At 43.8% G+C, this 18,224-nt stretch overlaps 3 protein-coding genes across 3 annotated transcripts in view; 1 reads left to right on the top strand and 2 right to left on the bottom strand.

The window, feature by feature from the left end:
- LOC138243467 (GTPase IMAP family member 4-like) overlaps window positions 1–18,224 on the bottom strand; it is a 194,051-nt gene that overhangs the window by 78,257 nt on the left and 97,570 nt on the right. The window lies entirely within an intron of this gene.
- On the top strand, window positions 532–3,203 carry LOC138243458 (GTPase IMAP family member 9-like). Its single transcript, XM_069199089.1, has 2 exons — window positions 532–592; window positions 2,196–3,203. Exons 1-2 carry the CDS (start codon window positions 559–561, stop codon window positions 3,176–3,178), a joined length of 1,017 nt encoding a protein of 338 aa, XP_069055190.1. The 5' UTR covers window positions 532–558; the 3' UTR covers window positions 3,179–3,203.
- Window positions 5,926–18,224, bottom strand: part of LOC138243357 (epithelial discoidin domain-containing receptor 1-like) — a 50,466-nt gene continuing 38,167 nt past the window's right edge. Inside the window, exons 3-4 of the mRNA XM_069198927.1 lie at window positions 6,270–6,419; window positions 5,926–5,943 (exon numbers count right to left, since the gene is read on the bottom strand). Of these exons, the coding sequence (XP_069055028.1) occupies window positions 5,926–5,943; window positions 6,270–6,419 (168 nt within the window). The remainder of the gene's footprint in view (window positions 5,944–6,269; window positions 6,420–18,224) is intronic.

The raw sequence follows: 18,224 nt of genomic DNA, 5'->3' as shown, positions 1-18,224 counted from the left end.
CCCATCTATGAACTGGCTTCATCACTCTGCTCTCCTCCCCACTGTGAGCTGGTGTGTGGGGAGAGGACTGGGGCGTCATCCAGGTGGGGCTGCACACTGGTGGTGGTAGTGGGATCCCCAGGACCTGTAAAGACTTGTAAAGGACAGCGCCTCATTAACTTCATTGATCCAGACGGGTGTGGACCCCAGTGTCCCGACTGCTGGTCAGGGGTGTTGCTTAGTCGGGGTTCGGTCTGTAATTCCCAAATTCCCTCTCCTCAGTTGATTGTAGGTGGGATGAAGTGGGGTCCCTGACTGTAAAGTGCTTTGGAGATCCTTTTAGATCAACTTTCCAGAACCCCAAACAAGAGAGTTTGCTTATGAAAAATAATTTTTACAGTTTTTTTAAATTCCTAAGTGATGAGATATACCAGAAACGTTCATATCAGGCGGCGCCCAAGACTTCATTCTGCCCTGGTGAGTTAATCATTAACTGAACCCACTAAATATTTTATCAAGGGCCACTGAGAGGACATAGTCCTGCCCTTCAGATCAGCAGGAAGAGAAGGAGAGAGAGAGATGGCAGCGTGTAGGAGCTCAGCGCTCAGCCCTGGTGAGTTTTCTCTTGTTCTGCCTGTCAGAGTGTCATAAAGGGAGTCACTGAGGGTCTCTTCTCTGTCACAGAGCACAGCAGCAGCTGGAGAAGTGTCTTCCTGTCTGCTGAGAGTGTGTTCTGTCTGTCAGACACACAGGGTCTGAACTTGGAGATAGAGACAGGAGCTGATGTACTTTCACTTTCTCTTGTCAGAGATCAGGGATCAGTACTGTCAACTCAAGCTGTTTGGAATGTACTAAATATTTTAATAAGGTGTTTATTTAAGGTAAAATGATTGATGTAAAACCTGACCGTGTGCTGATGGTATTGGATTCACACTGTTAGTATTCATGATGCTCAGACACGCTCAGATATGATCGTTTCCTGTTTGTTGCTCAGAGGTTGTGTTTGTTGTACAGCTGATAATACCAGAGAGGAATCAGTACAGATGAACAACAGAGGAATTTATTTGGCCCATAATTAGTAGTGATTCCAGGTTCTCCTGTCCTGACTGGGCAGCTTGTTCCCCTCTCCCACCCCTCTCTGTGTACAGTAGAGCCTCCTGTCCTGACTGGAGGAGCTCACCCAGCTATGTCTGGAGAGAAGCCAGGGTATCAGCCTGTTCCCCTCTCCCACCTCTCTCTGTGTACAGTAGAGCCTCCCACTCCTGATTTTAAGTCTTAGTGTTGCTTTGAGTTTCAGTGTTAATTCTGAGGAACTCTGAGGTGTCAATATCTAACTGGTCTTTAATGATGACTGACTGTCACTGAGGATGTTGAATATTTTGTATATATATATATGGTTCACTATCTTCACCCTGTCAGTGTGGGACACTCCCTTCAGACTGAAGAGACTCAGTTCCTCCAGCTTGTCAGTTTCACTGTTTTTAAACTAACATCATGCTAGTTCTCTTCAGTGTGGATCACAGTAGATAGTTTCTAAGCGGTTTGAAACTATACAACACACAGATTTCCCAGCCAGGTGGCTGAGTCCCAAACATGTCTTTATGAAATGTGACATTTTAGACTCGCTAGTGAAGAATCAGGACAGACTGAATGATTTTACAGTTTTTTTACATGTATTTTTAAAATAAGGTGGTATAAAGGTTCATTCTGAACACAGGAGTCCCATATGTGTCTGAACTGCCATTGGATACTCAGTGTTAGGGGGACTCTACAGGGCCCTCCAGAAGTATTGGTGCCCTTGGTAAAGATGAGCAAGGAAGGAGTTGGGAAAAATGTCTATTTATCAGATGAGAGAAATCTAAACTTTCAGTGAGGTTAAATTATTCTAAGAAAAAAAATTGTGATGAAAAATAAACATGTACTATTGAGAGAACAGTTAAATATATATATATATTACATAAATTGCAAGAATACAGAATAAGAATGTTGTAAGAATACAGTCTGATTACCTAACATTAACAGAACATTTTTGTATACCACAGAGAATACACAGAAAATTAATCTCAATAATCTGTGATTTTCCTCTGTCACGGGGCAGGGACAATAGAAAAGATATAGAAAAGTTTTTATCGTGAATTTTAAATGGGATGAAGAGTGAAGATAGATGTGATGAGAACTTTATCATGTAAATAATCTGTGATCTTTCTCTCTGACAGGGGAGGGACAGGCTGATTCCCATGAGGCACCACAGCGTCTCTCAGAGATCAGGATCGTGCTGCTGGGCCAGAGATTGTCTGAGAAGAGCTCAGCAGGAAACACCATCCTGGGCAGAGAGGAGTTTGACACTGAGGGAGAACCTCAGGAGTGTGTGAAGAGACAGGGTGAAGTAGCTGGGAGGCAGATCACTGTGGTCGACACTCCAGGCTGGAATGTGTGGAATTATGATGATGATGATGATGATGATCCACAGCAGATCAGACAGGAGGTTGTGCGCAGTGTGTCTCTGTGTCCCCCAGGACCCCACACTCTCCTCCTGGTGATTGATCTGGACTCAAACACCGACTGGAGATCAGCAGAGGAACATCTGGAGCTTCTCAGTGAGAGTGTATGGAGACACACAATAGTGTTGTTCACCTGGTGGTACACACTGAGACACACAACCATTGAGCAGCACATTGAGGAAGAAGGAGAGGAGCTCCAGTGGCTGGTGGAGAAGTGTGGGAACAGGTATCATGTTCTCAACAACAAGAACAGGGGCGACCGCACTCAGGTCACAGAGCTGCTGGAGAAGATAGAGGACATGGTGGCAGGAAACTATGGGCTGTACTTCACCACTGACATCAAAGAAATAAACACTGAACGAGAGATAGAGGAGCCGAGACAGAGGGAGGAGGAGAGACAGAGAGAGACAGGAGCTGAGACAGAGGTTGGAGGAGGAGAGACAGAGAGAGACAGAGGAGCTGAGACAGAGGGAGGAGGAGAGACAGAGAGAGACAGAGGAGCTGAGACAGAGGGAGGAGGAGAGACAGAGGAGCTGATACAGAGAGACAGAGGAGCTGAGACAGAGGGAGGAGGAGAAACAGAGAGAGACAGAGGAGCTGAGACAGAGGGAGGAGGAGAGACAGAAAGAGAGAGAGGAGCTGAGACAGAGGGAGGAGGAGAGACAGAGAGAGACAGAGGAGCTGAGACAGAAGTATGAAAGAAGGGAGGGAGAGAGAGAAGAGGAGCCCAGACTGCCTGTCAAGAGGAGGAACAGTAAAGGTCTTAAACCTCCCAACAGTGAGTGTGATTGATGCTGTATTACTGATTCACTGATCTTACTGGTCACCAAACTGAGAGATTCAACCATCTTGTGTTCTGTTAGGAATTAAAATCATACTGTCCTCCGCTCTGTACTGCGTTACTAACACAGTGGCACACAGACCTGTGTCTGTTTAAATCCTCTGTGCTGTACTTGAACTGTTTTCTCTCAGGGAGATTAGATTTAGTCCATCACACAGCAGCTCAGAGACAGGAGCTGATTTACTTTCACTTTCTCTTGTCAGCGATCAGAGATCTATCAAACTGTTTGGAATTTAATAAACATTTAATAAACATGTTCCTGGTTTTACTGTTTTTATATAAAAATGTTTATGTAAAAAATCACTGACGAGGTATTAGGTTCTTTTTCACCAATAGTATTTTCATGCGTGTTAATGACAGCAGCAGACTTGATCAGACATGGTTTTTACCTGTGTGTTTCTCAGAGGCAGTTTTCACTGTTCTGTCTATAACAGCACGGAGCTGTTTTCCACACAATAACAACAGAAGACAGGACACAGAAAAGAGTATTTAGTAGTTAAAATGATCAGAAGATCAAATCTGGCTGTTTCTTCAAGGAAGCCAGAGTATCTCATCTCTGTACTCAAGCTGCACCTCCAGTTGTGCCCAGAAAATCATCTCCGACCCCTCTCCCCCAGCTCATAATCTCTTTCAGCTTCATGCTTCTGGAACAAGTTTCAGATCCTCCCAATCAAGGACGGTCTGATTCAACCTCAGACTCCTCCCCTCTGCCATGCGACCTCTGAATTCACCTTGAACTCTGACTTCCTTGTATAATTTATTGTTTAACATGGAAAGTTGTTTACATATGTGCTGTATGTGACAATGTTTGTCTTCTGTTCTATGTAAATTTGTACTGTATATGTTGTATGTGTGACTCATCTGTGTTGTTTGCTGTACTATTAGCAAATTCCACCAACTCAGGTCAGTACTATCGAGGTCACGTCATGCTGTTCTAAAAGAACTTTACAAAAATCATTCAATTGGTGCAAAACCTAACAGATTATAGCCATATTTCATTGTTTTAAATTAATTGATTACTAATGGCAAGAGTGATTAATACATCAACAGATTCTATATAGCTGCACATGTCCAACAATAAAATCGACTCTTGATTTTCAGCAGATCTCATTTGAAGTAATAATTAAAAAAAAAACTATTTTATATAGCACCTTTAAAGGTGTCTTCTCAAAGCGATTTACAGAGTGACAACAACAATGTCCTTACAGTGTGTGAGAGCAGGGGTGTGACCCCAGTGACCCGACTGCTGGTCAGGGGTGCTGCTTAGTCGGGGTTCGGTCTGTACTCCCCAAATTCCCTCTTCTCAGTTGTTTGCAGGTGGGATGAAGTGGGGTCCCTGACTGTAAAGTGTTTTGGAGATCCTTTTAGATCAACTTTCCAGAACCCCAAACAAGAGAGTTTGCTTATGAAAAACAATTTTAAAAGTATTTTTATATATATTTTTAAATTCCTAAGTGATGAGATATACCAGAAACGTTCATATCAGGCGGCGTCCAAGACTTCATTCTGCCCTGGTGAGTTAATCATTAACTGAACCCAGGGCCACTGAGAGGACAAAGTCCTGCCCTTGAGAGAGAGACAAGACCAGAGTTATGGTTTTCCAGAAGAAAGCCAGACCTCAGGGAAACAGGTACAAATTCACACTGAACAACAACAACACATTGGAGCACACATCCAGCTACACATATCTCGGTCTCACCATCAGCTCTTCCGGGAGTTTTGACTTGGCAGTGAAGGCACTGAGGGAGAAGGCACTCAGGGCTTTCTACGCAATAAGAAGGAGGCTCTTCAACATCAGCCCACCAACAAGAATCTGGCTCCAAATATTTGAAAGTGTAATCCAACCCATTGCCCTATATGGCAGTGAAGTGTGGGGTCCCCTCACAGACCAGGATTACACCCAATGGGACAAACACCCCACAGAAACTCTGCACATGGAGATCTGTAGAATCATCCTCCGTGTGCAGAGAAAAACTCCTAACAACGGGTGCAGGGCCGAATAAGGCCAGTACCCACTATTGATAAACATACAGAAAAGAATATTAAAGTATTGGCTACACCTAAAAAACAGCGACCAAAATTCCTACCACCACAAAGCCCTGCTGAGCCAAGAGCTGAGCCCAAAACAGAGCCCCCTGAGCCAGCTGGGCCTGAGGCTCACCGACCTGAGCCACACCAATCCTAACCAGCCTCAGGACAGCACTGCTAGAGCACCACAACCCAGACTCAACCACATCACAGCACAGATCAAACAGCAATATCTCACACACTGGGACACACACACACAAACACAATATAAACTGGAATGCTACAGAACCCTAAACAGACAATACACACTAGCTGAATATTTGACCAAAATAAAAAATAACAAACAGAAACAGACCCTGACGAAGTACAGGCTCAGTGACCACAACCTGGCCATAGAAACTGGGCGACACAGGCAGACCTGGCTGCCCAGAGAGGACAGGCTGTGCTCCCACTGCCAGCGGGGAGAAATAGAGACAGAGGTGCACTTCCTACTGCACTGTGACAGATACTCTGGGATTAGAGAAACATTTCCCGAAATTCAGAAATCTAATCCCAGAGTTCACACACTTGCCAGAGTCACAACGGGTCCCCATCCTACTGGGAGAGGGAGGAGGGAACTCAGTTGATCTGGCAGCCCAGTATGTGATCTCCTGTCACAGCCTGAGGAACAGTGAGTCTGTCTCCCAATAATGCTCCAGTCGCTACAGTATATGTCAATATTTTATCATATCTCTTTGTTGTAAATGTCTGTGACATGTCTGTAGGTTTTATTTTACTTCTAGTTTTTGTTTTGTTCCATGTTAATTTTATTATTTTTATTTGCTTTGGCAACACTGATTGTACCCATCGGTCATGCTAATAAAGCCTCTTGAACAGGAGAGAGACAGGTACAGGTACTCCTGGCCAGGTGTGGCTGTTACCTGCTTGCCCTGGTCTCTGAAGAACTCTCCAGCGTTCTCGATCACCAGCTCATCTGTCATGGAGGCGTAGGGCTGCTCCTTACACAGCCTCAGCATCTCCCAGAGGGTCACCCCGAATGCCCACACATCGCTGGCCGTGGTGAACTTCCCCTGGGGACACAGACACATGGGGTCACCCCCAACACCCCCACACAGTCGCCGGCGTACAGGTTGCGGCTCATGCCGAAGTCGGCGATCTTGATGGCGCCGCCCTCCCCCACCAGGCAGTTCCGGGTCGCCAGGTCCCGGTGCACAAAGTTCAGGGAGGCCAGGAACTTCATCCCGGAGGAGATCTGGCAGGCCATGGAGATCAGAGAGGTGTAGCTGGAGAGAGAGACACATCTCATATTAACACTGAGAGAGAGAGAGTGGGGTTCATACAGACACACTGACTGGACACTCCAGTACATGAACACTGCACTGAGAGAGAGAGGGGTTCATACAGACACACTGACTGGACACTCCAGTACATGAACACTGCACTGAGAGAGAGAGGGGTTCATACAGACACACTGACTGGACACTCCAGTACATGAACACTGCACTGAGAGAGAGAGGGGTTCATACAGACACACTGACTGGACACTCCAGTATATGAACACTGCACTGAGAGAGAGGGGTTCATACAGACACACTGACTGGACAGACCTGACGGTGGACTCCCCATGGCTGGCGGTGGCGATCTGATCTCGCACACATGTAGACTCGCACTCTCGCACATATGTAGACTCACACACAGACTCAGTCACACGCACACTCTCGCACACGTAGACACGCACACTCTCGCACACGTAGACTCGCACAGACTCGTAGTCACACTCAGATTCACTCCCGGGCACGTAGACTCGCGCGCGCACACAGACTCGCAGTCACACTCGGACACTCGCACACATGTAGACTCGCAGACACTCGGACACTCGCACTCAGACTCGCAGTCACACTCGGACACTCGCACACATGTAGACTCGCACTCAGACTCGCAGTCACACTCGGACACTCGCGCACATGTAGACTCGCAGACACTCGGACACTCGCACTCAGACTCGCAGTCACACTCGGACACTCGCACACATGTAGACTCGCACTCAGAATCGCAGTCACACTCGGACACTCGCACACATGGACACTCGCACTCAGACTCGCAGTCACACTCGGACACTCGCACACATGTAGACTCGCAGACACTCAGACACTCGCACACATGTAGACTCGCAGACACTCAGAGACAGACTCAGGCGCACACGTACACTCGCACGAGTAGACTTGCACACAGACTCGCAATCACGTAGACTCGGGCACAGACTCGCAGTCACACTCAGACACTCGCACACGTACACTCGCAGTCACACTCAGACACTCTCGCACACGTACACTCGCAGTCACACTCAGACACTCTCGCACACGTACACTCGCACACGCACACTCGCAGTCACACTCAGACACTCGCACACGCACACTCGCAGTCACACTCAGACACTCTCGCACACGTACACTCGCAGACACTCAGACACTCGCACACGCACACTCGGGCACAGACTCGCAGTCACACTCAGACACTCTTGCACACGTACACTCGCACGCAGACTCGCAGTCACACTCAGACTCTCTCGCACACGTACACTCGCCCGCAGACTCGCAGTCACACTCAGACACTCGCACACGTACACTCGCACGCAGACTCGCAGTCACACTCAGACACTCTCGCACACGTACACTCGCCCGCAGACTCGCAGTCACACTCAGACACTCTCGCACACGTACACTCGCACGTACTCTCGCAGTCACACTCAGACACTCTCGCACATGTACACTCGCCCGCAGACTCGCAGTCACACTCAGACACTTGCACACGTACACTCGCCCGCAGACTCGCAGTCACACTCAGACACTCTCGCACACGTACACTCACAGTCACACTCAGACACTCGCACACGTACACTCGCCTGCAGACTCGCAGTCACACTCAGACACTCTCGCACACGTACACTCGCCCGCAGACTCGCAGTCACTCTCAGACACTCTCGCACATGTACACTCGTAGTCACACTCAGACACTCTCGCACACGTACACTCGCAGTCACACTCAGACACTCTCGCACACGTACACTCGCAGTCACACTCAGACACTCGCACACGTACACTCGGGCACTCTCGCACACGTACACTCGTAGTCACACTCAGACACTCTCGCACACGTACACTCGCCCGCAGACTCGCAGTCACACTCAGACACTCTCGCACACGTACACTCGCAGTCACACTCAGACACTCTCGCACACGTACACTCGCACGCAGACTCGCAGTCACACTCAGACACTCTCGCACACGTACACTCGCAGTCACACTCAGACACTCTCGCACACGTACACTCGCACGCAGACTCGCAGTCACACTCAGACACTCTCGCACACGTACACTCGCACGCAGACTCGCAGTCACACTCAGACACTCTCGCACACGTACACTCGCAGTCACACTCAGACACTCTCGCACACGTACACTCGCAGTCACACTCAGACACTCTCGCACACGCACACTCGCACGCAGACTCGCAGTCACACTCAGACACTCTCGCATACGTACACTCGGGCACAGACTCACAGTCACACTCAGACACTCTCGCACATGTACACTCGGGCACAGACTCGCAGTCACACTCAGACACTCGGGCACACACAGACTCGGTCACACTCAGACACTCGCACACGTACACTCGCACGCAGACTCGCAGTCACACTCAGACACTCATGCACACGTACAGATGCAGCCATTCAAAATGGGTGAGGTATTTCGCGGCATACCCCGGTGGGCGTGTCGCGGTATCACGCAGTTCACGTGTGTCACGTGGCTAACTATCCGGCGTCGCCTTGTAAAACCGCCAGGGGGAGCTTAACCTCTCATGTACAGCATTTGAGCCTTTAATTTTGAACTGTGTATTACAGCATGTTAATCATCAGTCATTAAAATGTTGGTATATTTTATGAAAGCAAGATTGCTCAGTTGGACAAAAGTACACAACCTACCTTTATCAGAAATATTTATGCATCAAAGCCTTTACTGAAGATATTACTAATAGTATTAATAATGGATGACTTTGGACAAGCTGTATACTCAAAGTATAATTTCTTTAGCACATTTGTACAAGCACTTGGAATCTGTCCAAGCCATACTTTGTCAGGCATTTTGTTTTACTTCAACGGGCATAAAAACTTCCTTGCTTTTAACAGGGCGTTTCATAATTTCTAACTACGAAAATGATTTAAAATGCGACACCTATCATTCAACTAGAGCTTAAAATATCACAAGGATCCTCAAGAGCACAGCAAAGAGTGTATTAAAAGACACTTGTATTTATCAACGCTTTCTTTTCCGTATACCAGATTTTATGGAACCACTTCAGAGGGGTGTCAGCCAGTCAGATTCCAGGAATCGGCACTTTAAAGGAAAAATACACACCGGTATTCCATTTCTCCCTAACGATTTTAAGCATCGAAGTATTTAACTAGCATGTGAAATAGCGTGTGAAAAAGTGGTAGTTTTAAGCTTTTCTGCTAATATAATATGGAATCGCGTATCTAAAGAATTCGTGTGCTGCGACAGGGCTGTGTAGGGCTGTTTCGCCTGCCTGTCCATGCGAGCTGTCTTGTAGCCTACTGGTCTAGGTGCGTGACTACCAACTGGCAGGTTGTGTGTTCGAATCCAGCTGGTGCTGGACTTTTCATTTTTATTTATTTATTTTTTAATCGCGTAACATAAACATATTACCGTATGCAAACTGTACTGTATACAGTATGTATATGTATATTTAATGTCTTAACTGTGCCCGTTTAAGTATTGAATATTCATATCTAATTTTACCACTGAAGGGAAATCTTAGTAGCTGAGCATAAAAAGAATAGGAGCATACTGCAACGCGTGTGAAGGCCATAAACGATATTAATTTTGGAACATAAACATACAGTATATGGCTGGTCTCGGTACTTTAAAGAAAACATACACGAAACATGGTTTCATTATGACCAGAATCGGTCTTGAGATATTTTTAACTTGATTTACAGTATTTGAGAGGTATGTCTTAACACCGATACTACAGTACGTAAATACTGCTCACGTATATGTTTCTAGGTTTATATTATGCATTTCATACGGTCAAATTACTTTTGAGCAACTAATAAGAAGCGCGAAACGGTATGCGCAGGGCGTTTTAGTTTCGTTTTACTGGGACTCTGCTTTAACAATGTCGCCGTGGATTGATTAGAGATATCAAGTACATACAACTCATTTTTTAAATGTTGTAGTTCATCTTGTAAAAATGTTACGAGTACATCATCTATCAACAATTACACAGGTTCTGTTTCCATATTGCGGATTTTGGTTACGTAATATTATTTTCTAAATTTCACGTTGTGAATATATGATTTGGGCAAACAGAGCTGCAAAGAAGTACATTATGGGTTGTTGGTTTTTTTTTGCAGTTTTATCTAGAACAAGCGATGCTTAAACCTTTGTCTGATTCTTGTGAAACTATCCACACGACAGTTACAGTACCTAGGAGTTGACTTCAGTGATGTCACTGATGGGATGTTTCTAAAAATCCATCCTCTGTAAAACGTCTTCTCTAGTTGTCCTGCATATGTATTCGCTAATGAAGCTGTGTGTTCTGAGCCTGGATCTCTACATTTCTGTATGAACCAGCTTAGAGGGCTAAAGACAGCTTGTGTTTAAATTGAGTGTAAGGTAATTTATGCTTCTAAAGTCATGGTCAGCATTTATTATTGTACTGTGCTGTAAACTTGTTCTGTGCCTAGTCACATTATTTTATAGCGTTTTTATAGCGTTGTCAAATCTGGTGGCGCTGTGTGTTAGTTTCCTGACTCCCATGTCACATGGTCTATGATTGAAACCTGTGAAACCGGTTTAATTCGTCACAGCCAGCACTCCGGCAGAGAGGGGGTTGTACTCGTAAAGTAGAAGCAGGCGAGATTTCCAGCGAAAGACACCTCCCCCTAATAATACACCCTCATACGATTCAAATTGTATTACATCATTGTAATTACACATTGTAATTGTATTACACATTGTACACATGCTTAAAAGAGAAGAGAGAAAACGCAAGCCTTCTTCAGGTGTGAGGGTCTTCTGCTCAGAATGAAACGCTAAAATGTAATGTAGGCTCTGAATGGGTTCAATTATGATTTGGGCTTGATTAAGGTCGCTGCCTTTCATCTAAAACCCTACTTGAATCCTTCTAAACTAAAAACCAGTGTTAGTGAGTTCTAAATAAAGAGGTATCCAGGTAACAGTGAAACGGGCGGACAGTCTGGGGAGATCGCCCGTTTTCCATGTAAATAGTTCCCTGGTTCCGCACCCCTTGGTGTTTCTCTCGCTCTCTCTCGGGTCACCTGATCATTAGCTCGAAAGATTTGAGTGCTTTGTGTATATTCTAATGGTAGTGGGGGCAGGGTGTGTGGGAACAGGTTTGGTTGAAATTGCATTGGAGATCTATGTTCTTCACACCTGAAACATTTTCTCTGAAAGCATTTTCTTCGCAGTTTAACCGATCTTGTTACAGCATGTTACAGTTTACTATTATTAACCATATTAATTTTAAGTGCTTAATGTAAAATCTTGTAAAAATATATTTTCATTGTTCAAATATACATTAAGTCTGACTATCATATAATAAGTTAAATACAAAACTAAAGAAAAAATAGGGTTAAATATAATTCAAAATATTTTGCTAACAATGTTAACTGTTTATGAATAATAAAATGTATTAACTAAGGAGTAGGATGGCACAGTTGTTAGTATGTTTTTTGTTTTGTTTCTTTTTCATAAATACAACAGTAGTACCTGATGTCTCAGTGGCTTTCAAAATTAAATTATGCATGCAAACCTGTGAACTAGAAAGATAACTAAGATATCCATCCATTTATAATGGTGGCAAAGTGGTTAGCATTGCTATCTTGCAGCACTGGGGTCCTAGGTTCAATTCCTGCCATCCTGTGTGTGTGGGGTTTACATGTTCTCTCTGGGTTACATGGTTTTTCTCCATATGTGTGATATGACTCCCTCTCGCACTCCAAAACATACTGGTAAGTTAATTGGTTTATGGGAAAACTGGCCCTGGTGTGTGTGTGTTTGTGTCTGTCTGTCCTGTGATGGACTGGCGCTATGTCCCGGGTGTATTCTGCCTTGTGTCCGTTGCTTACTGGGATAGGCTCCAAATCCTCTGTACTGGATAAAGAGATTAGAAATGGAAGTAAAGGCACTGTGTGGATGGAACTATACACAGTGTTAGAAACCCACTATGAAATGGCAGCATCTCACTGAGAATAAAATATTTTATAGTGCTGGCTTAAGGAAACAGCCTTTCCACCTCTCTTGCACATCAGTATCCATACCTAGTTATTTAAACAAATTGCCTCTAATTATAAACATCTTAATATGCTGGCTCTGTGGATCCGCATCAGCTATGTTTGCCCATTCCTTCAATTCATGTGCATCCAACACACAGTTCAATGCCAGCAACTACACATAATCTAAAATACAATCCTTATTTCAGTATCTATGTAAACATATAGTCTGTTAACTTCATCATCTTCATCAAAAGTATGCCTAACCCCATTAGGAAGTGTTCTTGTTATAAGTGTATTCCTCAGCTTTCCCCAAATTATCTTCCTCTTGCCAACATCTCTAGTCTTTTATCCTGCAATAACTCAGCCAACACTTAAATCTCCAAAAGCTGCTTGTGTTAATTTCTTTAAATCACAAATATCATGTGTAAATACTGGCCATGTAATACTCTGCATTGTGGAATAATAGTTTATTTTAAAGGGAACTAGAGAAACTAAGAACTAGAGAAATCAAGAAAGGCTTTTTTTCTAGAATTAATAAATGCACATCCTGTTCACTGGGGAAATTAAATCCACACTGAGCAATCTTCAATATGTTCAGAATATGACAGCAAGAATCCTATCAGGGATGCATTACACCTGTTTTCAAGTCCTTGCACTGGTTACCTATCAGATTTCGAGTCAACTTCAAAATCCTTATCCTCCTTATATACTGTCCTACAACTGTTATTATTGATCACCGAATTATTGTACTTGACATGACTTCATTCAGCCTTTCCTGAACGTCTATGACAGGCAGAGAGAGTGCTGTTTCTGGTGCGATCTTTTGCAGCTGACATTTCACTGTTTTAAACGAACAAGAAATTAGATTGCTCATACAGTAAATCACTTATTCTATATAAACACAGCGTAATTGCCCTCCGAAAATCCTCTTTTTCTTGTTCGTTTTAGAGACCTTGATCGAAACTGATTTTAGATGTCAGAAAGGATTTATTTTCTCTGTATTTCCTACATTGCTTTGTCGAGATTTTAACTTTATATCTAACTTTATATCTAGGCTCAGATTTCAACTATAAATCGTACAGTAATTAATAGCAGTAAATACTGATGTTTTGCGCCCTCCTACCACAAAAATATATGTTTAAAAAAATGTCATGTTCCCATAAAAAAGTCATGCCTTGGAGTATAGACCCCCAAAGGAATGCCATAGACTCAAACTGCAAAATAAACACATACAGAAAGAAAGTATTTGTATTGTAATTGCAAATCCTGGTACTGTATGAGTGATTGGTATGACTTTCCTCATTACAAATCTCTTATTAGAATTTAAATTTCTCTGTAACTCCAGGTCAGAACAGAGAAAATGTAACTGCCTTAAGGAGTTTACGATTATGAAAAATAGAAGGATAAGCATGATACGTACGTCTTCTGTCATTTTCTAAGTCATGTTACTGAGCACCAAATCTTATTGAGAATATGAATCCATTTAAGGTTTATACCATTAAAGTAATGGTTTATTCCATGCTGAAAATGTTTGTACCAGACTTTTTTGAGGCCTGTTTAATTGTGTCTGAAGTCTGATGTTGTAAATTTTATTGTTAAAAAGATCCATGAAAATGTCACTACTAAAGTTAGCTGGTACTGTTGGTATTGTAAGTGGCAAGTAGAGCTCATATTTTAGATTTTGTGTAGTTGCTAGCGTTGAACTGTGTGTTGGATGCACATGAATTGAAGGAATGGGCAAACATAGCTGATGCAGATCCACAGAGCCAGCATATTAAGATGTTTATAATTAGAGGCAATTTGTTTAAATAACTAGGTATGGATACTGATGTGCAAGAGAGGTGGAAAGGCTGTTTCCTTAAGCCAGCACTATAAAATGTTTTATTCTCAGTGAGATGCTGCCATTTCATAGTGGGTTTCTAACACTGTGTATAGTTCCATCCATTTCTAATCTCTTTATCCAGTACAGAGGATTTGGAGCCTATCCCAGTAAGCGACGGACACAAGGCAGAATACACCCTGGACATAGCGCCAGTCCATCACAGGACAGACAGACACAAACACACACACACCAGGGCCAGTTTAAATCTAACCTCAGAACCTTTCTTTTCAGAAGACTTAGTGTCTGTATCTGCTTCATTTTCTAATTTTGGTAGCACCTCTAACTGCTTGTCTTTCTTATATGCATTTACTTTGTAATCTGTGGTCCTTTTATCTGTTTTTACATCTACTGTATTGCTTTGAGATGCCACCCTTTAATGGTGATATATCAAATAAAGTTTTTTATTATTGTTATAGGGAAACATGATCAGATTTTCCCTGGTTCAGAAAAAAAGATCTAAAGTATACTAGTTTGTCACTCTTCTCATTCCCTTTGCTAAATGACTTTTCATACTAATCTGATCAATCTAACTGCCAGTTTTCTGTGCTTTCTCTATCCTGCTAGATTTGCAATTATTCTGAAAATTTTCATCTTGAAATAACTCATTTCTAAATACCTTTTTCACTGTTAACATCTTGCAGCAACTCTGCGACAAAATATACACTCTGACAGTTCATCCTGCTACCAACATTAAATAAAACAAATCTTAAGATTTCTATATTTATGTCTTTATTTAGTGGTTTCATTAGTGACAAAGGCTAAACTTTCTTGGAAAAATGTCTTTTAAGTGTTGCGGAAAAAACTGACTTGCTTTAACAAAATATGTTTACAAATCCTTTCACCTGGCATTTTCGTAGTTAGAAATTATGGAACGCTCTGTTAAAAGCAAGGGAGTTTTTATGTCCGTTGCAGTTCTTTTGCAACATGAATATAATTATATCGTTATTAATTTCTTGAGATACACGATTCCATATTATATTCCCTTTTAATCAAATTCTAAAAGTATGCTTGTTGACTCCGGTATCACGTTAGTTAAAGACTTCGAAGCTTACAATGTTTAGGGAGAAATGGAATACTGGTGTGTATTTTTTTCTTTAAAGTACCGAGACCAGCTATATACTGTATGTTTATGTTCCAAAATTAAACGTGTCTGTACTGCTCACTTTGAATGGCTGCATCTGTACACAACCCTCAGACACACAGCCTGTAGACACAATGAGCAGACACACACAGCCCGCAGACACACAAGAGCACACACAGTAGGAACAACGTAGTCTCACACACAACCTGAAGGCGCTCAAGAATACACAACCCTCAGACACACACAGCCCACAGACACAACCTTCAGACACACACAGCCCACAGACACAATGAGCAGACACACACAGCCCACAGACAGGAGAGAGAAACAGACAGGAGATCGAGGAGCTGAGAGAGAGCTGAAGACACTGAGACAGGAGCAGGAGAGGGAGAGGAGGAACTCAGGCAGTTTTATCGGAGTGACAGAGAGACACAGAGACACTGCCGCAGGTCAGTCACTGATCCACACAGTCTTTCCCAGCGAGAGAGGAAGACCGGATACTTCCTGGACACAGAGTGAGGACTCTCCACTGAAACACTGATCTCTTCCTCGTAAGAGATCCGACTCACTGAAAACCAGCCCTTAGTGCCCCATGTGAAGAAAACTAATTTTAAATAATGTTCTATTTTGATCATGTTTGTATTTTGGTATTCTTTGTGTATATATATATAAATGTCATGAATACTTTTGGATATAATTCTGACATTGTATATGTGTGTGTAACAGAATATATGCATGTAGCGGCAATGCTTGTTAATAAGACAGAATTAAGTGTTCTGAGCTTTCCCAAATGAGGCCTCATCTCTCTGTTCATCTCTGTGGTGCAGCCACAGAGGAGCTATTCATGCAGGCTGATTTAAAGATGTTTTCTTTTGATAAGGGACAGCTCCCAAAGGGGGATGCACTTAGCTAAGCCTGGCTATCATGATCAGTGGTCATCCATTGGCGCCTATCTGTCTAGGGAGTGCCAGATGGACATCTGGACCGCATTCCTAGGTGTCAGGAGTAAGTGACTCATATCTCACCTTGATCAACCAATCAGGGACTGGTAGGGCCGAGTAACCCACGTGGGACTCTGATGCCCATGGAACTTTCAGCCAATCAATGAGCTGAAGTTCCTCCAGGTAAAAACAGGCAACACAGAGAGCCTGAGAGATTCTGTGGACAATTCTAAAGGGAGAATCTCAAAGGAGAATTCCAGGGCAGGACGGCCCAGGAGCAGAAGGCTCCCAAGGGCAGGACATTCTCGCAGAGCGCCTCCTGACCATCCTGAGACTCAGCCCGGACAACCACGGAACGGCCAGTGTGTCTGAGTGCCAGAACTTTCCTTTGTTCTAAGAGTCTAGAGTGGAGGTTGGCAGAGAGTAACCAGAGGATCCACCTGAGGTTAGCATCAGCAGCAGGCCTCGTGAACAGGTCGGAACTGTGGACAGCTGAATCACTATTCAGAACTAGCGCTTCATCAGGAACGAACCGGTCTTCTTCCTGACTTGCTGGGATCCACAGTCATCTTTTCTCCTGTGCACATACTGTGCTAGTTAAACCAACACTAACTAGCCGGTCAGTGAGCATCAGCAGCGCACCATCGCAAGCCGCACAGCACAGCCTGGCACCGAGCCAGAGAGGCCGCAGGAGATCTGAATCCCCAGAGATTGGATGAGTATTCAACTTCAATGCATTACAGCTCGAGAATTCAATTGGTATCCCAACCAGTTGATATCAATTTAATTCCTAAGAGTTATGTACTTGTTTTGAGTATCTAATGTAGAAGTTATAACCAAGTTCATTTACGAAACGGTCTAAATGAATGACATACTGAACGTATGTCCTCTTGATATGTGTAACACTTTGTAACTGATTGAATATATATCTTTTGTATTCTGATAACCCTCTCGATAAGATCTGTTAGGTTTATATGCATATTCTATGTATTAATAAATGTATCCTCGTGTATATAGTACCTGTGTGTGTGTGCGTTGTTTGAGTTATATCGCATGGTTGTGTAGCGGCAATGCTTGTTAATAAGACAGAATTAAGTGTTGCTGTGCTTTCCCAAATGAGGCCTCATCTCTCTGTGGTGCAGCCACAGAGAAGCTATTCATGCAGGCTGATTTAAAGATGTTTTCTTTTGATAAGGGACAGCTCCCAAAGGGGGATGCACTTAGCTAAGCCTGGCTATCATGATCAATGGTCATGCATTGGCGCCTATCAGTCTAGGGAGTGCCGAATGGACATCTGGACTGCATTCCTAAGTGTCAAGAGTAAGTGACTTATATCTCACCTTGACCAACCAATCAGGGACTGGCAGGGCGTGGTAATACCACGTGGGTCTCCAATGCCCGCCAAACTCTCAACCAATCAGCACACATCTGGGTCTTGATCAAAAAGGGAGCGCAAGCTCAGTTCTGGGCTCTCCTTGGCCATTTTCGCGCATCCTCAGAGACAATCACGTGACAACTGCTGTTGTCTGCAAAAGGACTTGGACTTTGTTCTAAGCGCGAGGCCGAGGAACCCGTACGTACTCAGAATTCTACCAACGTGAATGCTCCGCTTGATCAACGGCAGCCTACAGTTGGACCCTCGTCGACAACCTG

This window comes from Lepisosteus oculatus, chromosome 14 (genome assembly GCF_040954835.1).
Source record: "Lepisosteus oculatus isolate fLepOcu1 chromosome 14, fLepOcu1.hap2, whole genome shotgun sequence".
In the NCBI taxonomy this organism is placed as follows: domain Eukaryota; kingdom Metazoa; phylum Chordata; class Actinopteri; order Semionotiformes; family Lepisosteidae; genus Lepisosteus; species Lepisosteus oculatus.
The sequence above is the reverse complement of the archived record's forward strand: the minus strand, read 5'-3'. Positions and strand labels throughout refer to the sequence as shown.

Bases quoted from the DNA above. Each gene is read 5' to 3' on its own strand.
- LOC138243458 (XM_069199089.1), top strand. From the start codon at position 559: ATGGCAGCGTGTAGGAGCTCAGCGCTCAGCCCTG. The intron at 593-2,195 runs GTGAGTTTTCTC...TCTCTCTGACAG, and splicing joins GAGCTCAGCGCTCAGCCCTG to GGGAGGGACAGGCTGATTCC.